Source organism: Varanus komodoensis, unplaced genomic scaffold (genome assembly GCF_004798865.1).
Source record: "Varanus komodoensis strain SLA01 unplaced genomic scaffold, ASM479886v1 scaffold20_1, whole genome shotgun sequence".
Classification (NCBI taxonomy): domain Eukaryota; kingdom Metazoa; phylum Chordata; class Lepidosauria; order Squamata; family Varanidae; genus Varanus; species Varanus komodoensis.
Window position 1 is genome coordinate 5,460,468 of NW_025335587.1, and position 25,624 is coordinate 5,486,091.

Genomic DNA, 25,624 nt, shown 5'->3' on the forward strand with positions numbered 1-25,624 from the left:
AAGCGCAGCGGCACGAAGGGCTTGCAGAGGTGCAAGCACAGATTCCATATACTCGAGTTGGCGCGCGCGCGTCCGTAAGGGGGCTCGCCGGGTTCCAGGCTCTGCTCCTGTGTCGGCGGGACTTGCTAGAGTTTGGGCTCGAGACGCTCCCGCTGCTCGGTCGCGGCCGCGTTTCCAGGCTGGGCGCTGCGGATCCCGCCGTCCCAAGGTTGCTTTCAGGGCAGGATGACGGGCAGCCGTGGCGGCTGCTTGCACGCTCTCCCGCCGCTCCTGCCGCTGCTGCTGCTCCTCGTTGGCGCGCTCGGCTGGCCAGCTTCGGCCGCCAGCACTCACGACGCTCCGGACGAAGACGACGAGCGGATGCCATCCTGGGCTTTCGAGGAGGAGAACCAGACCGATTTCGGGAGACGCGGAAGCGCATCCGCCGCTTTCTATCGAAGCAATAAGGTGACCCTGGAGGGGCGAGGAGGAGAGCAGCACCCGGCAGGGGTGGGGGCGGGGTGGGGAGCGAGCTCCGCGTGGTCGAGGCGCGTGGATCTGCTCGCCTTGAGCGGCGCGGGTGCTGCTTCTCTGGCCCCGGCGAACTGGAGAGGTGAGCGGGAGCAGCGCGGTGACGGTGTCTGCGTGTCCCGTGGCGGGATGGGGAAAGGACGGCCGGCCGGCCGGCCAATTGGTTGATCTGGAGCCGTCGCGGCGTCGGCAGGAGCGGTCTCCGTAGCAGAGGAGCTCGCAAGCCGCTTTGGCTTTCATTCGGCAGGCGCAAGAGATAATCTTGTGACCTTCGTTGGTAGTCCTGGGCACCCCCTTTTCGGCCTCCCCATTTCTGGAGGGCCCGTTTTCTTGTGAGGAAGCCCCATTGATTCCATGGGGTTTCAGAAGAGTCGTGCAGGCTTGCATCGTAAGGGTTCCCAGCACGAAGAAGCGGCAAAGCAGCCCCAACCCCAAATCAAGATGCGTTGGACAGGAGTAGGCGCATAAGCACGTATTTGCACGCCCAGCCAGTTTCTAAACGGGAAGCTGCCTGGAGTGAGCTTGAAATCCAGTTAAAGCCAGGTGTGATGTGGGGCCGTGCTTGTGGGGGGGAGGGGGTATTCTCTCTGCACATGCATTGAGGACACTCTGTTCATTCTAGGGACTGGCATTCAAAACTGTCTGGGGGAAAAGCCCGGGCACGTGGCGTGATTTCTCCCATCATTTGGATCATTTTCCTTGTGTGTGAGGGGTGCTTAGGGAGTTGTACTGCCATGTTCCGACCCTTGGAGGAAGGCAAACATGACGTTGTGCTATGCTGAAATTTCTCCAGTTTCTTACAATTGTTCTCTGTTCTGTAAAGAGAATTTGGCTTTTCTGTCTCATTCTTTAGAATTCCTTCTGGTGGTGATTTTGAACTTAATGACCACTGGGGAGCATGCTATGCATGCTTTTCCCTTTCTATTAAACATCTGGCCATCACTTAGCAGCCTGCATGGCTGCCCACAATTCCTGATCTGAAAAAGCCCCACTGGAGAGAAGTTAAACTCATGACATCTGCCCTTGGGCTTTAATGCAAGTGTGGGAAGCTGGGGAGGCAGTACACTGCTGGAAGGCTGACTCTGCCAAAATGACAGGGCGCTCTTGCATACTCATAGCTGAGGTAAGTGGAAGAATCCTACAGCCCATCTATGAGCATGTTATCTTCTCTGAATGCTTTTTCCGAAGCAATTAATTTTCTATCAGACTGCATGAGAATGAGCTCCTCCCCACACCAAATCGTGAAGTCACTTCTGTGAAGAAGGTTGTAATAACTTGCAAGTGGGTCATGACTGTGGTAGCTATGAGACGAAGACACACACTGAGAACTTGATGCCAGATAACCCCGCCCATCCCCCAAAAGGTGTTTCAGGTTGATTTTGATTTCTATGTATTAAGTTATGCTTTATGAAGTCAGATCATTATTCTCTAAAGAAATGTAATGCTCTTTCAGAAAGACTTAGGGAAAGGAACGTTGGTGGTTTTATGACATGTACAGGCAGTACGAGGGGGTGGATTTGTTAAGTATTTGTATTAGGAAATTTGGTCAGGTATTAGCCGTACCGCTGATGAGTGAGGACTTCCAAAGCGGTATCATGTCTCAGACATTGTCCTGGAGCATTTAGCCTTTACTCAAATGTCCAAACTATTAAGCTCTTGTGATCTTGATGAGTTGGGTTCTGCTGGAACAACACATTTTTAAAAGTTGAATGGAAAAACAACACACATGGGAAAGGTTAAGTACCTTTTTTGTCCTCTCAAAACCACTCTCACACACCCATCATAACTTTTCATTAAGCAAAGAATAGTTTTATTGGGTGTTTGGGGGTTTATGGGTATAGCTTGTCACTGTGCAGGATATCCCAGCGTGCACATGCATGCGCATAGTGATTTTGAGGCTGTAGGTGGACTGATTGCTTCCTCACCCCTGGCCAAAGGGATGTTGTGTGAGGGTTGTGTTCACTGTTTCCTGATGCAGGAGCCCGTTTCCACACAAGGGTTGGAGAAGAGTATGTTCAGACAGGAAAAAAGTTGAGCCAGGGGACTGTTTATTTCATTATTATATTTCTATCCCATCTTTTCCCCCTCCAACTTGCATAGTCCTCCTCTCCATTTTATCTGCATAACAATTCTGCGAGGTAGGTCAGTGGCTGGCCCAAAATCAGTTAGTGAGTTTCATGGTGATTTGAGACTAGGACCCAGATTTTCTGAGTCCCAGGCCAACATGCCGACCACTACACCGCACTGGCTCTCGGAACAGGCCTGCTACTCTTTCCTGTGTGGTGCTAGCTTCACACACCCCGCAAAAGAAGCAGACACGGTAATGCGCATGCACTGCAAGTCAGCTGGCAGCTCGGCTGGGACCAGGATGCCCAGCTGATTGTGTCCCCATATTTACAGCTTGTGGACCCTAGAGACCTCTTGAGGAGGCCTCACTGGTAATTCGGTGGCCAGCAGAATACCACCAGGTGGTGGCACTGGAGTGGGCCTTCTCCGTTGCCACCCTTTAGAAGCAGGTCTGGTGCGATGCCTCTTGAAAACACACCAATTCACAACAGGCTTCCCCTGCTCAACTGGGACTCTCTTAATAGCCTGGTGTTGTTAGAGAGCTGTCGTGTCTTAAGTGTCCATGATGCTTTACTTATTCATTATTTTATCTGAGTTCTCGTATTTCTTGTTGTTCTCTTGCTTCAGGATTTTAATGCATTAAGCAGCATAGAAGTATTACAATGAAGAAATAAAGGCTTGTGCATGGGTCTGGGAATGAGAGCCCACTGATGGGGCTGTATAACAACGTTAGTCTAAATAAAGTCCTACTCATCTCAGTGGGTCTTCTCTGAGTAGGATTACCATTGGTTGCATCCCTTGCCTTGGACAAGCTCAGCTGTGTCCCCCCTGGCAGAGGGACAGGAACTGCCGAGACCCAGCAGAGCCCGGCTGCCTTACCCACACGTGCTTTCTTTTGTTCAAATGCAGGACGCATGGCGCTTACCTGGGCAGTACATTGTGGTGCTCAAGAAGGAAACCCGTAAGCCGCAGACATCACGAACTGCCACGCACCTGCAGGCTAGAGCAGCTAAGCATGGCTATCAGACCCAAATCCTCCATGTCTTTGTGGAGCTTTTCCGGGGCTTTATTGTGAAGATGAGCAGTGATGTGCTGCCCCTGGTAAGTTCCTCTTGCAATAGGTAAGATGTTGGCTGATTTATCAGATGTCATCCTGCTTCTCAGCCAAGGATCCTGAGACATTTAAAAGACACAACCTAACATACAGTAAACCAAGCTGATCACCAATAAAATGTTGGCAAAGTCATCTTCATGCATATTCACTTCTGTAAGCGGCGGCTTGTATCCAACTGTGTCATCTACCAGTGGGAGGGAACCATGGCAGGCAGATTTTCCCCTCCTGTAGCTCCCCCCACCCCAAATGAGTTCTGGAGGGTTGGAGGGCACATGCGGGGTGCTGCATGGTGGGGGGGGTAGGAGAGCATGGAGTAGCTCTGTTTTGTGGCAGTGGGTCCAAAGCAGTACAGTTTCCAGAGTTTGGTTTTTGTTGAGCCCAATCTATTGGGAGCTTTTGGAAAGTAGCTACTAAAATATGTGGGTCTTTGAAAAGAATAGAGTGTGGCAGTGATGTGAATTTGCTGGGAAATTATCCGTTGCCTTAAATTGCTTGCCAGTGATTCACTTACATTTAAAATGCATAACTTAGAAAGTACTCTGTGCTTCTTTTAAATCTTATACTCTGTGCTGTATAAATATTTTATTTCCTCTAAATAGTCAGAAGTAGCTGAACTGAAATATTTGATTGTGGAAAAAATCAATGCAGTGTACTGCATATGGTTCAACTCAGGGGGGAGTAACTCAGTTTCCATGAGTCCCAGCCAGCATAACCAATGGCAATGGCTGATGAGAGTTGTAGTCCAACCACACTTGGCGGGCTACATTCCTGGTCTGAATGGTGTATTTCAACAAATTCAAAGCTCACCGGAAAGTATGTTTATTGGAGTTTTGGAAATAAGTTACGATAGCTCAGTAGTACACAATTCCTCTAGAATCTATTCTTTAAATCGTAAGAATGAAGGTACTGAAAGCTGAAGCTGTTGGACATACTAATTTTAGCATGCCTGAATTTTAGCACGCATACTCTCATAAAACCTCTCACGTTCACCTCTCCGCAGAAATCATCTGAAAAAAGTTGCTTACTGACAAATTTGAATGATACAGTATCCACTCATTTATGACATCACTTGATCTCATGAAGCAGATCATTTTTAGAGATGGACATTTTTCTGCAGAAAAATAGTTGTCACTCTCTACTCTCTACAGTCTAGGGTGGTGAAGTGGTCTAGTTTAGATATGAGAAATCCAGTTTCAGATCCTGCTAAGCCACAAATTTCATTTCAAGGGTAAGTCCCTGACCTGATTTGGATGTTCTGTTAGTCCACTGTTAATAACCTGCAAGTTGTTGAATAGCTCAAGCGTGTGAGCTGGTTCCTGCTCATTAGACCTTGTTGTCTGCCCAAAATCCAGAGCTCTGGGTTTGAGCATTGCAACAAGCAATCTTCGGACAAACTGTCCTGGTTGTTTATCTCAGCAGGAGCAGATACTGAGGACCTGCTGAGGACCAGCACGCTTGTTTGTGTGCTGCTATTTTTCTTTTCAAGAACTCTCAGTTTGCTAACTGTGGGTGGTTCCAGTGTGTGAACCTGGCCACCCTTTCTTATTTTAAGGTCACAGGGTGTACTGTGGGGCTGAAATACTATCAGAGCTCCTTTGCAGAAGGCAAGATACAAAGTAAGAAGTAACTCCCACGTATTCAGTAATTCTGGTGGCATTTTTGATGCTTGTTGCTTCTTTGCTTGTGAAGGTCTAAAAGCACAGGCAAATGCAGCCTTTAAAGTGAAGGTTGCACCATTTTGAGGAATAAATGATTCTGTCTAAACATTTCATAAGTTTCCTCTTTGAGGGAAAAGGAGGTTTGCTTAGTTCCTTGCCTGGATGCTGCACCTGTTTTAGGCATCTTGCTCATCAGAGAGCTTATGCAAGGCCCAGTTAAGCAGGTGAGGAAAAGAAACATCCAAAAGGGAAAGAAGAGGACAAGAAACATCCAAAATCCACACTTGTGCAATACTTCAATTTGGTATAACCAAAATGCCAGGAAGTTTGTGCAAGCTTTCAGATTCTCCAGAGCTCTTTCTTTAGGCTTGTGGTAACAAGCCAGCAACCAGGGCAAGGGAAAGAACAGAAAAGCCCAAACCTCAGCTCAGGTTGTAGCTATGAAGTCTGAAGTTGAGGCTCAATCTCAATATGCTTGAGATTTTATGTCAGCCACCCAGAGCATCACCTTGACTAATGGGTGGTATAGAAATTAAATAAATAAAGTAAATAAAACGGAGATGGCGGAAAGAATAAGGTAGTCACTGGGAGGTGTTGCCGATGTTGGTGACCCCTAGCCCAAGAAGCAGAGTGGGTCAAAGAGGAGGCAGAGGCTGACCCTCGTTTCTGAAAGCATGAAGGCTGGCTGTAGTACAGATTTAATGCTAGGTACAAGCTGATGCTATATGTTTGCAGGGTGGTAGCTGGCTGTTGCAATCTACCTTAGGCCAGGCTGTGACCCAGTAGCTGGACTTGACCTACCAGTTGAAGGCCAGTGGTAGAGACCAGTAGTCCTGAGCCGATTATTCTCTGGATGTGTTAGACTACAGCTCTCATCATCTCCAGCCAGCACAGCAATGAGAGTGCTGGCCAAGGATAGTGGGAATTGTAGTCCCAAATATTTGGAGGGCATCATGGTGCCGAAGGTTAGTATGGACAAGGATGAGCTAGCTGGATAAAAGTTCTGATTTGGGAGCATTGTTTTCATGCCTTTTTTGGTGTGTTGACTGTGTTCCAAAACCGATGTTGAAGAGGGTGAGTGAATGCTTGCCAATGGACAGTTCAATGCAATTGTCTCATTTGGGCACAGTGAGGTTTTCTATACTAGCCATTTATTGTGTGCTCATGATTCCATACTTTCAGTTATCTCTGGATGTTCTATACAACACTGTTATCCTCCAGAACCTCTCCTGTCCTTTCCAAGTATTTCTGTGGCTTTTTTTTAGATTGAAGAAAACAATCATATCTAGAAATGGGGGAAAGAATTGGAAGGAGAAGCTCATGTATTTTGCCAATTCTGCTATGTTACAGTGCCACCTTGTGGTCATATAATGGAATTCAAAGGCAGAGGGAAACAACAATCCCAAGAACCCTGGTTTGTTGCTGGGACATGTTGAGAAGACCATTTTGATCCTGAGAAAAATCCAGAATGTCTCATGTAGAGAAATCCAATATATCCCTGGCATAATGTGTGAAATGACCTCAAATTTCCAGCAGTTCTTTACATGTCATGATTGTGATAATCACAACAAAAACAAGGGCTTTGTTTCAGGAGTTGCACCAACTTTCCTCTGCCTTCTATTATGCAGGCTTTGAAGCTGCCACATGTGGATTACATAGAAGAAGACTCCTATGTGTTCGCTCAGAGTATTCCCTGGAACCTTGGCCGGATAGTTCCGATGCAAGTCAAATCGAGTGAATACAATCCTCCCAGTAAGCACTGTTTGCTCATAAGGTGCCAAAGAACCACAGGGTCAGCGACTACGTGTTATGCAGAGGGCAGGGCAGGATTAGAAAGCCACACAGATCACTGATAGATGAAGAGGTTAAAATGCAGCTAGTGTGCAAGCTGGGGTAAGGCGAAATTTCTGCAGATTTTTAGCTTACTGTGAGCAGTATCCAAAGCTATCCTTGCACTAGCAGAAATGACTGCTAGGGTAGCAGGAAGGTAGCGCTACTCAGAGTAACAGGAAACTAGCAGAAACCATGATTTCCAGAATGGAACAATTCAGTGAAGCTTGAAGAAGGGAACTCCAGTGTCCTGTTCAGACAATGCTAGTTTCAGTCTGACTTGTTGCTTCTGCTGTGGCCCTGATGAGAATTGCCCATCACTACTGCAGTGTCAGAAATGCAGAATTGGAGGAAAGCCCCCTCTGATGCCAGTAGGAACTTTCATCCCATTGCAATAGCAGGTGGGTGTGGGGGGGGGGTCTGGGCAATGGCTGGAGGCCCCCTTCGCTCCAGTGAATTCCCCCATCTGGGTCTTCTCACCCACTTCGTATGGAAGGCCATCCCCTCCCATGATCGTCATCTTTTTTAAAAGTCAACAATACATGGGTGAACTATGTGCCAAATGTCCTGTCTCACGTGGCCCTACCTTCTGAGTTCTTTTTTTCTCTGTATCTCTGTCCATGAGGCAACATGTAGAGGCAGGTTCCCAGTCTGTTAAGAATTCCAGAGACTTTAAGAAGCTGCTGTTAGGTCTCAGTTGACAGTAGGTAAGCCTGTCAACTTCTGACCTTTGGATTTTATGCCTGCCTGGCCTTCCAATATTAAGAAAAGAGCAGAAGGATTAACCCATTTTGGACTGCTTTCCATCACCAGAATGGAAGGGTCATTCTTGTTCAGTCCATCCAGCTTTCCCTTTCCTTGACTACCTGCTGGACATTTTGCCTGTAAAACTGGCTTGGTGCCTGATCATATGTTGCTCATGCAAGATAAGCATCCTTGTACCTTGGCAAGCATGGTGGGGTGATGAAAGGCACTTAATGTTACTGTAAGAGCTGTATGTCAATTTCCCTTTAGCCTCACTGACTGCAATCTCTCTGTAGATAAGGGTGACCTGGTTGAGGTTTATCTGCTAGATACTGGAGTTCAGAGCAACCACCGGGAAATCGAGGGCAGAGTGTTTGTGACAGAATTTGAGAATGTCCCAGATGAGGATGGCACTCGTTTCCACCGACAAGTACGTCAGCTCTCTGTTTCTTTTCACAAGCATCAGTTACTTGGCTTGTTATGTTTGTCATGCCCAGGGATCTTAGGCTGTGTATTATTCAGCAGACCCCCCAAAGGTTTCCTGTTAGACGCTGCAACTGGGGATGGATGGCACTGAGAAACTTGACTCTCTTGCCCTTAGTGAACTTTTGGTACCTTCCTGACTCAAGAGCCTGAACTCAGCCTGAGCTGAGTGTTTTTGCAGTTTCTGTTTTTAAAGCAGACCATGATTTTTTGTGGGTATTTTTTAAAGCCAAGGAAATTCTGGCCAGAATTTAAGCAAATTTCCCTGCCTTTGAAAAGCAATGCAAATCATGGCTGCTCTAAACATGGAAGACTGTGTGCTGACTTGGCTAATGTCAGGGTGAGTTGGCACCAGCACTGGGCTGGCAGGCTAGAATTCAGGAGGCTGAGCCAGGCCAGTCTGCCGGATTTTGACCCCACCAACTGGATTCGTTTTGTATTCCTAGCTGCAATTTCTCTTTAATAAGGGATTTTCTAATTCGGCTAATTGCTGGTAGGGCAATGCAGCTAATGTTTCCTTCAGTAGTTGCTCTGGTTGGGGAGGAGGTTATTGCACAGATAAATCTTATGCTGGAACAGTTGCTAATAGACACTGATGTGCATTGAATTTTAAATGATTTACCTGCTTCATGGAAATTAATAAATGTACAGTGTTAATGGATTCTCTGTGCCTTTTTGACAGTCAAAAGATTAATTTTACAACATTGGAAGGATAAACAATCACCTCCTATGATACAATGAATGGAGAGGACTGTTTTAAAACATTCAAAATTTAAATGGGCAGCCTATAGAAACCACCTTCAAACGGGTACTTATTTGGACGTTTGGTCTGCTAGAAAATTGTATACATTTCATATGTATTCATGTATGGATAATAATATTCATTTCTATGACTGTATAGAGAGATCCATGCACGTATATTAAAAAAAAGAAAAAAAGATCAAAATTTTTGCAGGGGCCAGAGTGTGAGGACCCCTTCTTGGCATCCTTGGAGGAGCCCTTGAGTGCTTATTGGGGACCTGTGTAATAATGAACTGCAACCCTTAACTCTTTGGACCACCATCCCCCTGTGTTGGTGCAGGCCTTTACCTCATCCAAATTGTGCTGGTAATGGTGGTACAACTGGTATACTGCAAGGGCATCAGAGCTCTTCCCGCCTGAGGGCTGAATTCAATTCTGGAGAAGTTAGCTGGGGCCAACTTTCTCTGATGGCTGGGCCAAAGTAAAAGAGGGTGGGGCCGTAGGTAAACATACCACCCTACTTTAGCTTCAAGCTCTTATGGGCAGTAAGGGTGCAGCAGTCAGGAAAACGCCAAGCAGGTGGCAGTCAAAGGGAAAGGATGGGGCCTGGGGAAGGTGATGTGCCATCTGAGGCGCTTCTCAGGGCTGGATTTGGTTCACGGTCTGGAGGTTCAACACCTCTGGAAGTGGGTGAATACATGCCTGAAGCTCAGCCCAGTGTTAGATATGTGGATCTTGATGCTATCCGCAGAGAGTTGATTTGCGGAGGAGGCTGACTTTCACATCTTCTCTGCCCAAGATGTTAGAGGCTGTTTTTCCCCTTCTAGGCAGCAGTTTCATGCATCCCTTTCCAGGGTGCTGGCGATGTGGGAGAAGGCATCCCAGACAGCATCAGGAATGCACATTACGCGGAGATTTGCGAGGGTGGTTGCGGTTTGATTAGATGGGGCAATTGCTGTAGAAGTCTTGGAAGTCCAGCCCTCCCGCTGTTCCTCTCACTGCCATAGCATGGCCCAGAGTCATCAGATTGATAGCCCAGCGGCTGGATATTTCAAATAAGGTTGGATTCCTTGACACATTTCCCTGGAATAGTCACATATCTCACCCCTAGTGGGGCCTCTCAGGTTTTCCTGGGAGGTGTTGGATGCCACGACATCAGGGATCACCATTCATTTTGCTTATGTGTGGAGCAGGCACTGGTGAGAGATCATCTGCATGTCCTTTCTGGCAGGCCAGTAAGTGCGACAGCCACGGGACCCACATGGCTGGTGTTGTGAGCGGGAGGGACGCTGGAGTGGCCAAAGGAGCCAGTGTCCGCAGCCTCCGAGTGCTGAACTGCCAGGGCAAGGGCACAGTGAGTGGCATACTGATCGGTGAGTAGCGACAGCTACACTTGGGAGTCAGGCCTGTAAACATCTAGCAAGGTCTTTTGCATTTCTGATTCAGCTCCTGGGGATTAGCGCCTTCTGTTAACTCTAACGGAGTTGGACATTTGGCCCCATCCTGATGACCCTGGCTCGTTCTTCATCACCTGAATGAGTACAGTTGGCCCTCCACATTTGTGGGGGTTAGGGGTGCAGGACCCCTGTGAAAGTGGAAAACCCATGAATATCTCTAGTCCCCACAACACTTAATTTTTAATATGTTTGACCATACGTGTTTTGGATTGCTTCTCTCTTTCTCTCCCTCCTTCCCTCAATCCATCAGGGATCCCCTTCTTCATTTATTACTTTTTGTTCTTATTCTCTGCCCTTCCTCTCACTCACCAGCACCTCCTCTTTGCACCAAGGAAATTCTGAAGAGATTTCCCTCTCTGGATGAGTGGGGCAAGAAGTCATACTTCAGAGGCCCTCCCTCGCTATCTTTCTGCTTCTATTCTCCCCCTCCCTCCCTCCCTCCCTCCGTCCCTCCCTCTCTCTCTGATTTTCCTCAGTAGGCTGAAGAAATTTCCCCAAAATACTATTTAATTATTGATGGCAAACTTGTGAATAATCAAGTCTGCAAAAGTTAAACCCACTTAAGTCAGGGTTTAACTCTATATATACACACATACATTTCTAAAGCAGAAGAAAGCCTATTTTGTGCTCCCTTTCCAGCTTCCCAAAGGCAATTCCTGGTGTTAGACACCCCCCGCCCCACCCTGCCCCAGTCATGCCAGTCTGCCAGCAAAAGAGGGAAGGGTTGCACTCCCCGTGCTACAGATACAGTCATCTCCAGTGGAGGTTCCAGCTGTTACAGCAGCAGGTGTGTAGTACTTGTAGCCTTCACAGGCTCCTCAAACTGGCCATCAGCCTCATACTGATCTTCAGATAGTGAGCCTGCTTCTTAAAAGTTGAACCACTGCGATCCACACACTGGCACCTGCATGATTACACTGTGTAGGTCAGTGCTTGTGCCTGGTTTTGGTGCAGAGTGCGTCAGCTTGGGTGCCCTGGTCAGCACATCACAATACACTTAATGCACCTGCATTAAGAGTGCTTCCTTGGCTGCCTGTTGCTATTCAGGGTTTGGCTGTCGACAAGCTAGGGCCATGATATCTCACTGATAGCCTTTCCCATTGTGCCCAGACCAGATCAGACCTGATGAGGCTTTGCTGCCATTCCATGGCTGGCAGTGAGTTGACAGGTAATGCTGCATAAAGAGGCCTTCTTGGGAGTGGCATTCCCACCCTGGAACGCTGCCCATGCATGGTCTGAGAGCTGGAAAATGTGGCACGTTCTAAACCCCACTTCGCTCAGGCTTTCCCTGACTTTTAAGCAGCTATGACACTGCTCTTTGGTTGTAAATATTATGTGCATTTATTGTTTTGTATTGTTGTTATTGTTATTGCATTGGTTTTTCATTGTAGCTCTGCTGTAAACCTCTTGGAGGTTTTAGGATATCAAGTGTTACAGCAGCAGTTGAAATAAAAAGAAAAAAATGGACTTATGCTGTTCTTCGTCGTGGCCTCTGTGCATCACACATATGGGTGCTGCGCCTGCGCAGTGCCTAGGCCGGAAGATTAGAAAGCTAATGGTTTTTGGCGGGAAAACTCCGCTCCCCTCCCCCTTCGTGGTATAAATAGAGCGGAGTGTCCGCCAATTCACTCAGTCTTTGCGACCGCTGTTCACTGTGCCTCGTGCCTGTTCGTCTCTCGCTATAGATCTGTGCCTCTTTGTCGTTTTTTGTCTAAACCCTTCTTCTCTTGCTCCAAGTTTGTTCTTCTTCCCGATTCTTTCTGATTCTTCTTAAAATTCTCTTCTCCCTGTAAAAAAAAAAAACAAAAAAAATTTATCTTACCCTCTATACTGTCCTCTTTTCTTCATTTTCCGTGATGGCACAGCGAGCAGCATTCCACAAATGTATTGAATGTGGATCCAAAATGTCACCGGCCGATCCACATGATGTATGCTTACTCTGCCTCGGCGAGGGGCATAGAACCGACAAATGCGGTCATTGCTTGGCGTTTACCAAGCAAGCGTGGAAAAACAGGGAGAATTGTCTCAGGAAGCTCCTATGGGATCAGGCATTAATGCAGTCTGACCAACTGTTCCTGCGGCCTGGCTCCTCATCATCCGCGCCTCCTCAGCGCTCCTCCTCCACCATGAGTGCTCCGGCGAAGCGTCCTTCCTTGACCTCTGCCGATCCTCCGCAGCATCCTTTGGATGAAGGCGCCGCTTCTATGGAGGCTCAGTTGCTGCCTTCTCCCCCGGCTAAGAAGTGTAAACATACTGGTCTGGATAAACCTTCCACCCATAAGAAATTGAGGAAGGAGAAGGTGGACAAGCCCGCTTGCAAGAGAAAGAAACCTGATCGCCCAAAACACCGGGGCTCAGGCTCATCGGGCTTCTCGGTACCGACGGCCGCCACGGTACCGTTCCCCCTTGGGACCGGCCCTGCAACTCGTTATGCAGGTGACTCCACCGGGATCCCCCAGGCCAGCCACTTGGCCTGAGAGCGGGCCTCCTCAACAACAGGAGGAGCTGCTTCGGGAGTCCATCTCTGATGGCGAGATCAGAGGCTCCCCACCGAGGGACCGCTCGCCAACACCTATGCCACCGACTGAACCTCATGTGGCCTCATTACCTTCCAGATGTCGCAGCCTTTCATCCGAACATCGAGATGAGAGTTGGTTGATCCCGGGATATGGTGCTCCCCCCAGCTGGGGTGGTTATCAGCCATATCCCTACTTCTCTCGGGATCGTAGATCACCATCGGTCCTGAGGGACGCACCATCCACCTCCAGACATGCGGAGACGAGGCGCCCAACCTCCCCTGAAATCTCCTCCTCCTCTAGCGACTGGCCGCGCTACATGGAAGACTCCGAGGACTCGGAGGTCGACTCCACATCCCCCGATGTGGCTGTCGCGTACCAAGGGCTTGCTTCACCCGATGAACTGCATGTCTCTTTCACAGAGCTCATGTTCAATCGCTTGAAATTGAAGCTCATCAGCAGCCAGGCCCTTCCACAGATCAGTTTTATGATGTCGTTCGAGGAGAGCAGTTGGCATCCAATAGCCCTGCCGCTTATAACCACACTCCGCCAGGCTATGGTCCAGCCCTGGGACCAACCGGCCCAACCACAAGCTACCTCCCGCACGTATGAGGCCATGTATAGAGTTTGTGACGACAACATTCCCTTCCTGCTCCGTCACCCGAAACCGAACTCTCTTGTGGTTGAATCTTCCCAGGGCAGGGAGTCCAGGGGACATACCACTCCTCGGGACAAGGAAGGGAGGAAAATCGATATGCTTGCGCGCCGAGTCTATGCGGCCTCTGGGCTCGGCATACGCGTATCGAACTATGAAGCGACACTGGCACATTACCAGTACTTTATCATGCAGAAGCTGGATAATGTGGCTTCCTCCCTTCCAGACCACCAAGAGGACCTCGCCAGGGTTTTCATTAAAGAGGCGATGCAGGTGGCGGTGCAGCAATTGTCTGCTGCTTGTCATCGTGTAGACACCGATTCAAGGGTCCTCGTCAATGCCATCTCGTTGCGCTGGCATGCGTGGCTGCGCAACTGTAATTTCCCCGAAGAGACGAAGCGCAGAATCGAGAAAATGCCATTTGATGGTACCGGTCTGTTCCATCAGAAGACCGACCGCAAATTAAAGGCGATTCATGAATCACGCCTAACTGCGTGCCGCATGGAGCTCCCGCAAAAACGTAAGTGGCAGTGGCCTCGGTCTTCCTACCGGAATCAACCATACTATTCCCGCTAGCAGAACTACCCTCGCCAGCAATACCAGCAACGGCAGCGTCGGAGACAGCAAATGCACGTGTTTTTCCCAAGGCCATCGGCACTTCGATACCGATAAGCGCCCACGTTGATGGCTTGGGCAAACCATTCTCTCTTTCCCAACACCACCTTTCCTTCTCTCTTTTGGGGACCGGTTCCAGGGCCGACTCCCCATTTGGGAGTCCATTACATCTGATAGGTGGGTGTTATCTATCATCCAGTTCGGATACAGGATAGAATTTGATGTTATCCCTCCTTCGAGCCTGATCCGCTTCACACCTTCTTCATCGGTGCTATGCGACGAGGTCTCCCAGTTACTTCTCAAGGGAGTGATTCGACAGTTGTCCTGCTCGAAAGGATTGCATGGATCGTATTCCAGTTATTTTACGGTCCCAAAAAGGGACGGTGGTCTTCGTCCGATTCTGGACTTACGAACTCTTAATACGTACGTCAAACCAAGGAAATTCCGGATGACCGCTTTGCATAATATCCTTCTGTTATTGAAAAGAGAGGATTGGTTCGCCTCACTGGACTTGAAGGATGCTTATTTTCATATTTCTATCCATCCTTCACACAGAGGCTTTCTACGTTTTACTGTCGGGTCCGACCTGTTCGAGTTCAATGTCCTACCTTTTGGCCTGGCCACAGCCCCTCGAGTCTTTACGAAGTGTATGGCGCTGGTATGCGCACACTTGAGGACACGGGGAGTACAAATATACCCATACTTAGATGACTGGCTAATCGTCTCGCAATCCGAACAAGGTCTCCTGTCTGATATACAAGTGACCTGTGCTCTACTTGATGCTCTCGGTCTCTGCATTAACCGCGACAAATTGTCCCTTATTCCCACGCAGGTCATCGATTTCATCGGGGCACGACTTGACTCGACGCAGGAAAAAGCCTTCCTCCCACCGGAACGTCAGAATGCCTTATGCAGCCATATTCATCGGATTCAACTACACGGAACGGTCCCAGCCTTATCAGTTCAGAGACTACTGGGGCATATGGCTGCTGCGATTGCCATTGTCCCATATGCTAGGCTGCGTGTGCGGCCCATACAACTGTTTTTCAATGCTGCTTTTCAACTGCAACAAGATCCTGCCACCAAGCCGATTTGGATTTTCTGCAATTCTTCACTCTAACGTGGTGGACTATCTCAGACAACCTGTCGATCGGCGCTCCGTTTCGACCACCTCAGCCAACGACAACCCTGTACACTGATGCATCCCTCCTCGGATGGGGTGCGGCATGTTCGGGACTTCGGGTCCAAGGTACTTGGAACCGACGAGAACACATCAACTTCCTCGAACTTCTGGCGATTTTCAGCGCCCTCAAGGCTTTTGAGACTGTGCTATGCCGTCAAGTTGTCCAAATTGCATCAGACAACATAGAGGCAGTTGTCTACATCGACAAGCGGGGGGGGCACAAAATCCCCATCCTTAGCACGCCTATCGATGGACATTTGGGACTGGTGCATACCAAGGAACATCGTGCTTCTGGCAGTTCACCTGGTTGGAACCGACAACAATGAAGCAGATACGCTAAGCAGACAGATGTCAACAACCCACGAATGGAGTTGGACAAACAAATTTGCGAGAAACTCTTCTGCTTGTGGGGTTATCCGGACGTGGTCCTGTTTGCCACCCATGAGAACAGCCTATGTGCCCTATACTGTTCCAGAGCGGGTGTCGAACTGGGATCGATGGGGGACGCTCTTATGACCCCTTGGAGCAACATGACTTTTTATGCGTTTCCTCCGATCCCACTTCTGACAAGAGTGGTGGCGAAAATAGCTCAGGACAATGCCACAGGGATACTAGTGACTCCGTGGTGGCTGAGACAACCTTGGTTTGCCACTCTCTTGCTGCTGTCCAGAGGAACGTTCATTCATCTGCCAACTCTCCCGCATGTGTTAACGCAACAAGGAGGAGCAATCCGTCATCCGGATATACTCTCTCTCAGGCTGACGGCATGGTGGATCGCCTGATTCACGCCACTGAGTCGGTACTGGCGACACCTCACCCTACGGATGACTTTACTCAACAGGCGGTGCATGCGTCCCCGACTTTGGATTCGACAACAATTGCCACGGTACCAATGCCCACGGACTGGGAAATTCAGGAGATTCTTGAATCTGCATTGAGACTGTCCACTCATCGTTCCTATGCGGCTAAATGGAAAAGATTCTCCTCTTTTGCAGAGTGCCATTCTTTTTCTCCTGGAACGGCTTCAGTCACCAATATCTTACAATTTCTCTTACAATTGCATCATGAGGGACTCAAAGCATCATCTATCAAAGTTTATGCAGCCGCTATATCCCATTATCGTGGCACTATCCATGGCTTATCAGTCTTCTCTCAACCACTGGTTCGGCGTTTCATTAGGGGACTACAAAATTTACATCCGTCTATTCGCCCTGCCATGCCAACGTGGAGTCTTTCTGTAGTGCTCCAAGCACTTACCAAACCACCCTTCGAACCCTTGGCAACTGTGGATTTACGCCTGGTGTCATGGAAGACTGCTTTTCTCGTAGCAGTAACATCAGCACGGAGAGCTAGCGAAATTTGTGCTCTCCGCATAGGTCCACCATTTCTGAATTTCCATAAGGAAAAAGTCATCCTCCGAATGGATTTCTTCTTTCTACCCAAGGTGGCCACACCGTTCCACCTGAGTCAGGACATTGTTCTGCCAGCGTTCTTTCCACTGCCGTTGACTCCAATAGAACGTGCTCTACACACGCTTGATGTTCGCCGTTGCTTGGCCTTTTACAGATCCCGCACTGAATCTTTCTGTACTACTAATAGACTTTTTGTTAAATACTCCGAGCGTGACAAGGGATCACCAATATCATCTCAGAGACTCTCTAATTGGATCATCCAGACTATTGTCCTGGCTTACCAGCTATCGAAAATAGACTTACATGTCTTTCCAAGAGGCCATTCTACACGAGCAGTAGCGACTTCGTCTGCATTTGCCACAGGGGTTTCGCTGCAAGATATCTGCAAAGCTGCGACTTGGGCTGGTCCATGTACTTTCACCAAGCACTACCGGCTTGATGTATGTGCCAGACAAGACTGCTCTTTTGGTAGAGCTGTTCTCTCATCCGTTCTTCGCTGATGACACCTCCCTCCTCCGACTGTGGTAAGCTTGCGAATCACCCATATGTGTGATGCACAGAGGCCACGACAAAGAAAAGCAGGTTGCTTACCTGTAACTGATGTTCTTCGAGTGGCCATCTGTGCATTCACACAACCCACCAGCCAGCCCCGCTTGTATCGTTTTCTCGGTACCGTATATAATTTGCATTGGTACCACTGGGTTATGTCACTAGGTGGTTATTGTTCTCGGTACCGCACTATAATTTGCATCGGTACCATTGGGATATGTTACTAACTGGATATTGTTCTCGGTACCGTACGCTAATTCACAGCGGTACCGTTGGGATGTAATTGTGCTTCTCATTACTTTTATTCTTAACCTCTAGAGGGTGAACGTGTGGTCTTCAAGACTGAGTAAAATGGCAGACACTCCACTCTATTTATACCACGAAGTGGGAGGGGAGCGGAGTTTTCCCACCAAAAACTGTTAGCTTTCTAATCTTCCGGCCTAGGCACTGTGCAGGCGCAGCACCCATGTGTGTGAATGCACAGGTGGCCACTCGAAGAACATCAGTTACAGGTAAGCAACCTTGCTTTTCTTTTTTTCTCTCACGTGGGAAATGGTGGGGTAAAGGGCACTGCTCTTCTTTGTGAACCAGGGATGTAGGAATCTGTTCCCTGTGTGTTTTAGGGATGACTAGGCATTTTTTGCTTTATCATTGTTGAAACTGGCTTTTCCTCAATGTGCTGAGCTTGTGATTGTGTTTGAAAGTGAGCATCTGTGCAACTACGAATGCCCGAAATCTGCAAATCCCCCCCATGTGTATTTTCATGCTTTAGCCTGTGTGTGTGTGTGTGTACATACACATGCAGGAAATGTGCATTCTTTCAGAGCTTTTAAAATTTCCCTATTTTTGTACAACTAAATTTACATTCCATCTCAGAAAGTTTAAAAAGAGAAAGCAATCCACAAGTTCAAGCAAGTTAGAAGAAATTGGTCCATTACAGAATTCATGGGTTGGATTCACAGCTCTTGCTTGAATCAGTTGCAGATTTCGCTGACATCCCTGCTTTGACATCCCTGCATTCTGCACCTCTCTGTTGAGCGAAACATGCTCACCTCTTTCTTTTGCTTTGCACAACAGGACTGGAATTCATCCAAAGGACTCTGGCCACCCAGCCCTACAGCCCACTAGTTGTGTTGCTGCCCCTGGCTGGCGGCTACAGCCGCATTCTGAACGCTGCCTGCCGCCTGATGGTGCAGATGGGGGTGGCGATCATAGCCGCAGCAGGCAACTACAAGGACGATGCTTGCCTGTACTCTCCAGCAGCTGAACCAGAGGTATGTGGAAGCTTAGAAGTGCCTCCGCTTGAGCTGTAGTTCCAGGCCCCACTAAAGTGTTGTGGACATGATTTGTGTGGCCTTGCAAGAAAGGCTCCAGCCCAGCTTAACAGTGCCTGCCAGTTTTTTCATGTTGCTGCAAATGCAGCACTTTTTTTAATGGAGGCTGTCATCTATTTGTCATGATCTAACTAGGATTTTCTGCACTGAGCAGTGGTTAGACTGGATTTTACTCTACTTAGCAATATATAAATGCTGCAGAAAAATGAAGGATACCGTTTAACTTGCTGGATTGGATCTAGAGTAGTGATTAGAAGACTCCTGCTTGTGCTGGAGGAATGGGGTGAAGAGGTGATCTTTGATATCCTTCTGTGCTCCTGCAACCAGATGTCGATCTGGAAAAGCTTTTCTGGAGGGCTGGGGGACCTTCTGGACCAGCATGAGAGGTAAGATAAAGCAGTGCAGGGAGGAAGAGGGATCGGTCAAGATCACCTCCTTGCTCCCTTCCTCCAACAAGGAGATTCTGTTGGATGCTGCTGTGCCCATAAACAGAAGGGACCCTTCTTTCCCTGGAATCACCTGTCTGCATCCAACTCTGCAATGCTGCAACCCTGACCTGACAACATTGTGTTATGGTAGGTTATCACAGTTGGTGCCACCAATGTCGAGGACCAGCCTGCTTCCATGGGGTCCTTGGGGACCAATTTTGGCCGTTGTGTAGATGTGTTTGCCCCTGGAGATGACATCATTGGAGCCTCCAGTGACTGCAGTACCTGCTTCACATCACAGAGTGGGACATCGCAAGCAGCTGCACATGTAGCAGGTAAAAATTTATAGCAGTACAGAAAGTTGTTGAGCTGCCATTTGGTTCACAGGGGTCTACTCAGGAGACATGACAAGCAGTGCAGCAACTCCCCACTCCCAGCTGTGTGTGTCTTTTGTTGTTTCGAGCTTCAGATTCTCATAGGTAAAAATAGACATTTTCTTTGTCCCATATTTCTGAAGCCCAAACATTGACAATGAATAACAAGAGCAGTCCTTGTTATTCAGGACTTTGGTCACCACTTGAAGACTGTGTGAGGTGGCCTCCCTAAAGCAGCTGTGCCACGTGAGGAGTTGTTTGGCAGACATTCTTCTGTGGAAGGGCTGCTGCTCATCCTGCGAATCGACTACCAATACGTGGCTGGTGACTCTCCTCCCGTGTGCACCGGTACGTGCATGAGTAGGGTGCAGGATTGCACCGGCTGGCCACATACTGCAAGACGGATGTGTCTGCTGGCTGGAGAATGGAAGTGGACCGTACTGGAAAAGGACAGGGTGTCATGCATCACCTTCTTGTGCTCTGGAACTCCCTGCTGAGGGAGCCCCGGCTCGCCTCGCCCGCCACCAGCAGGCAGTTCATATTCAGGCAAGCCTTTGTGAGTTCACAAAGAAAGACAGGATATAAATCAATCAGATCAACTTGTCAAGCTAAGTTCTCTGGGAGTGTTCTTTGTAAAGTGGGGCAGATTCCCCTCTCCCACTTCAGAATGGGAAGTGATGGGAATTCCTTTAGTAATTACTTCAGAATGGGAAGTTCTCAGTACACAAAGCTACTGGATGGATTACAGTGCATGTTGGCAGCCACTGGCCATGTAAGGAGGAATTCACTTGCTAAGAGAGAGGAATTCCCAGGAGGAATTCACTTGCTAAGAGAGAGTATGCGTAAAGCAGTGTGAAAATGGGAGGTGGTTGTCTCTGTGCTCATATACTCAAACACATACCATGCGTGCGTGCGTGCGTGTAAAATTTCTTGGTGCCTTTGTGCAGTTAGGACTGACAGCAAGTGTGTTATGGTCTGATTGTGACATGCCTTGTAGGCTGTTAGGCTTAAGGCAGAGTGCAATTAAAAGTTAACTGCTGCCGACACATCTCTGTATTAAACGGTTCCATGGATCCTGAAGGGGGCCTGCTGTGATTGTGAAATACAGATCTATTAAAGAATTAAATAAGCAGCTTGAAAGGTGGGGGAGGAGGAGAGACATGTACAAGTAACATCAAATGAGGCAACAGGATATCCTGGAGGAAAGGAACCCCAGATGGCGGAATAATTTGTATTCTAAGCGGAAATAAAAAATCAGTAATAATAAAGCTGCAGAACGGAAAGTGATTACTGTCGGCTGCCTTACCGTGAATAGGAACTTACTGGTGCCGTTTCATTACTTCCATGGACAAATGGGTTGGTTGTGTCCATTGAAGGGAATAGGGCAGCTCTCTAGGGAGGAAGATTCTGTGGGCACATCATAGGGTCCTTGTACCTGCAGCAGATGGTGTATGGGCCAGGATTGCTGCCCTTGTGTACCAGAACCAGAGTTCATTTTTCTTAGAATGTTATTCAAAAAGTGAAGTAACTGCTTGATGGAAAGGTTTCAACATTTTAAACCAGCTGCTTGGTTGCTCTAAGAAAAGGGTTCCATTCATAATTATATTGTTAACATTTATCATAAAGCAGAGGGAAACTGGTGAGATGACTTAAAATTGAAAGAAGAAGAAATACATTAATGCACTCGCTTTTTTGCTCCCAGATTTTGTTGAACTTGCATCCTTTGGAATGATTTGGATAAATGCTGTAACTGTGGAATATATGGCAATTCCATTGGAGTGTTGGTTCAAATTTGCATCCAAACTGAAATCAATTTGGTTTTGTTTACTTATGAAAAGTGTTTGCTTCAGGTGTGCTGTTTGATTTTTATTTAAAAACCATATGGCAATCATATGACAATCTCTGACCCAATGGAGTCAGGAGCATGCATAGACTCTGGTTCCATCTCGCCCAGGACTGACTGGCAGCAGCTTTCCCATTTTTGGGGCAGGAATTTTTTAGCCCTATTGGGAGATGCTGGGTTTGACTCCGGACCTTTTGCATGCCATGCAGGGGCTTTGTTGCTGATTGACAGCTTTCCCCCTGCCTGGTGAGCGGACACGCTTCTTGTGAAAGAAGGAAGGCAGCAAATGCAGCTGAGTGGAGGAAGAGAGGAGCCATGAGTGAATTTGGTTCAGAGCACTCACTTCTTACTGATCAAGATCACTTGAACGTCCTTTGAAGAGCTATGCATGCAATGCTGGCCCGCTGCTGCACATGCCCACAGCAGGAGCTGAGCTCAAACATCCACCCATTATTTTGCATCACACTTGCAGAGCATTCGTAACACGTCTCAGTGCCATAAAATATGAGTAGCACCATTTACTGAGTCCAGATATCCACGTGTCTAGCTCTTGCCTGATAATACAGAAAGGTATGTGTGTTGATGTAGGCATTGCGGCCATGATCTTGAACACCAACCCTGGCCTGTCCATCTCTGAGCTGAGACAGAGGCTGATCCACTTCTCCATCAAAAGCCTTATCAATGAAGCTTGGTTTCCTGAAGATCAGAGGTTGTTAACCCCCAACAGGGTGGCTGGGCTTCCCCCCAAACTTGTGGCAGGTGAGTGAAGCTTTGTTAGTTAGTGGTGTTATGTGCTTAGTTCTGCCATCATAAATTTCCAGTTAACCCACAGACATGCTCCTCCTCGCCTCCTTTTGCCACTTGACTGTCTGAAAGTCCCCAGATATGGGACCCTTGCGCTCACCTGGTGGAGAAAGGGAATGGGATGCTTATAGTTACATACGATGACCATCGGCTGCTCTCCTTTAGATGAAGAGCTGTACTGTCGCTCCGTGTGGTCTCCCTTGTCTGGATTGTCCAGTGGGGCAACAGCTGCTGCGCACTGCAGCAGCAATGAAGAAATGTTCAGCTGCTCAAGCTTATCAAAGAATGGGAAACAGCGGGGCACACGCATTGAGGTGATGTTCTATAGCGATGCTGCTGTTCATTATAAGTGCACATGTGTTTCCATAAAGATGAAATACTGGCAGTTGCTGGCATTCCTTGTGTCTCACCGCTGTGCTTTCTAAATTCCAGGATAATGGAGGCAGGAAAGAATGTGTTGCACATAACAGATTTGGTGGCCAAGGGGTCTATGGCATAGCCCGGTGTTGCATTTGGCCCAAAGCTGACTGCCAAATTAACACCCTCTCAGAGGGCTCAGCAGTGCAAAGTGTCAGCTGCACTAAAGACACCCATGTTTTGACAGGTAAGTGGTGACTACTGTGATGGCAGCAACTGAGGATTTTGTGTCACCCCAGTTTCATATTGAGCCATCTTTACTCATCAGTTCTGTTCCAAAAAGAAAGATCTACACTTGGAAAGGTCTACCGCACAAGGAGATACCCTTCTGCATTAGGACCTTTGTGCCTTACAGTGTACTAGTGTCATGTTTGCAAAACTCCTGGTTGGATATACGTGCAATACTGAGGACAAAGCTGGCACAGATTGAATGCACGTCTGCAGCATGATACACATTCTGCACAAGCAGTGCCCGTCAGCATTGACCTTCCAGTCTATCTTGTGATGTGAGCATAGAAACTTCCATCTGTCATCTTGGGTCACAGTGCAAGCATTGCACGCAATTAGCTTTGCATTGGAATCCACACAGCTTGCCAGAGTTAATAATCTCTGTCTTTATAGGGTTTCAATCTTTTGCCCACTTATTTCAAAGCAACTTATCAGTGGGCATGTAATGGGTTGTGTTTGAAAGTAACAAGCACCTATAAAATATTCAATATTTCAATATTGGAAATATTAGCAATATTTGAGATTTTTCAATGTTTTCTTTGAAACCTTTCCAGCATCTTCCCTCATTTATAAACAGACACTCAAAGAATAAAATAAAGTGTTTTGCACAACAGGAAATCTTGAGCACCACTGTGGAAACTTTGAGACTTCCGTACACATGCCAATATATATGGAAAATGTCTGGATACTGAAATATGTGCACTTCTTCTGATATGCATGCTCATCCATAAGGGTGAATCCATCTTTAAAAAGTGACTTTGCAAGAGCAATACTAGACTGGCTTGGCCATTTCAGCCTAAAGCAATAATGGAACAAGACTTGAGATCCAGTTTGGTTTTCTACAAAATGTCACTCTGCTTTGCATGCTACTCACTGAAGAAGCGTGTAAGGGAAAAAGAACAGTTGTTGAAATGAAATGCATAGTGGGTAGGGTTGGGGAGAAGTACAAGCAGGGTGCAGTATAGGTCCAGGTGAAGTACGTATTTGAAAAGCTGGTGTATGCAGTGCATAGAACTCCACATCTAGGTTTCGGGTGTTCATTTATTTGTTTCATGTCACTTTGTACATGCTCTCACACAAGCTAAATTGGCAGGTTGCAGCTCTCATTCTCCAGTGGGAGAGTTCATTGGCACCATCCGACCTGTGCTTGGGTCAGAAAGTGGCCATGACCACTGCATAGGCCAGGCAGAGGCAACCGTACATGCTTTCTGCTGCCACGTGCCAAGCATTGAGTGCAAGGTCCAGGAGTACTTTTCTGCAACGTATCAACCAAAGGTATGTGGGTGCTTTTCCTCTGTGGTGGATTCCAGTGTAGTTACGCTGATCCGTGATGAGTAGGCTCGGTGGGACTTCGCTGAGGCACTTGAACTCCCCGGGCTGTGCAGACTGGGATTGCTAATGAGGCTGCCGTCATCTGGGGTGTGTGCTAATCACTGTTTGGTCTTAGTGCAGGTACTGGGTACAGAACTCCTGGAATTTTCTTTATGCCTGAGCTGAACTGAAGGAAGAGTGATAATGATACCCCAGGCCTATTTCACGAGCCTAAAAGATCAAGAGTGGAGCCTTCATGCTGTTGTTGCTGTGGGGGTTGGAGAAGTGAAAGGGAAAGGGAAAGCATGGGGCTGTAGTCAGCAACAGTGTTCCATTAGCAGGAGAAACTGGTGGGACAAATTCCTTTTTTACCCTGCAAATCCCCACCAGATCTGTTCTGCAGAATATACTCAGGGCAGCTGCAGTGAAAGCAGTGCTGACATCTGTATGAAGGTTGGGACCAACCTACAGGATCCACCCCTTTAGGCACAAGACCAGGACGGTGTATCCTGTTGTCAAAAGCATAGTAGCTCTAGAATCTGTGAAAGAACCTCTGGGCAGACAGTCTTTTCCGAGATGTTTGCTTGAACAGAGTCCACAAAGGACCTTGCAGGTCATAGTCTATTTTCATATACTTGCTATTAAATCAGCTATTTTTTAGCCCTGAAAAAAAATCAAGTGAATCCCCAGTGGTTCCAAAGATTGTCATTGTTGTGATGTAGTATTATTGATATAGAACTCTCAATGTATAAGAATATTAACTATTAACATAGTTTCATAGGAGAAAGAAGATGGCAGCAGTTTGAGTGAGAATGTCAGGGAGGGGAAGGGAAGTGAATGCCTCAAACCAAGGTTAGCAGCTCAGAAATGCTGAGCTTTCCTTACTGGAAGAAATCATTTGCTAATTTTGAGTAATTTCCCCCCCACCCCCTTTGCCTTAGGTGATGGTGGCTTGCGATGCTGGCTGGACCCTGACCGGATGCAATGCTCAGGCGCATGGCAATAATGCTCTCGGTGCATATTCAGTGGACAACACTTGTGTTGTGATAAGCAGCCCAGGCAGCAAAGGAGCAAGGGCTTTTGTCATTTGCTGTAGAAAGAGACTCTTGGAAAATGAGCAGCACAGTTCGAATTATAAGTGACAGTACTAACCCCCACCCTCCAAAAACAACCCCTGGCACGCAATCCACGGGACTTGCAGTTTATGGCCGCCACCCCATAACACTGGTGAGCTGTTCATTCCTCCCTCAGCTGTACCTGAAGAAAGTGTTCTGGCAGGTAGAGGTCCAGCAGACACTCAGCACAACTCTTCTAAATGTCTCAGTTATATAGGATTTAGCTTTCCTCCTCA

At 47.7% G+C, this 25,624-nt stretch overlaps 1 protein-coding gene across 1 annotated transcript; it reads left to right on the forward strand.

The window, feature by feature from the left end:
- Window positions 1–225: 225 nt before the first annotated feature.
- PCSK9 (proprotein convertase subtilisin/kexin type 9) lies at window positions 226–25,415 on the forward strand. The gene is made up of 12 exons (XM_044430345.1): window positions 226–447; window positions 3,487–3,678; window positions 6,978–7,101; window positions 8,220–8,353; window positions 10,379–10,520; window positions 18,612–18,808; window positions 19,448–19,631; window positions 22,102–22,272; window positions 22,483–22,631; window positions 22,750–22,921; window positions 24,056–24,237; window positions 25,215–25,415. The coding sequence occupies exons 1-12, from the start codon at window positions 226–228 to the stop codon at window positions 25,413–25,415; spliced, it is 2,070 nt and encodes a 689-aa protein (XP_044286280.1).
- The last annotated feature ends 209 nt before the right edge of the window (window positions 25,416–25,624 follow it).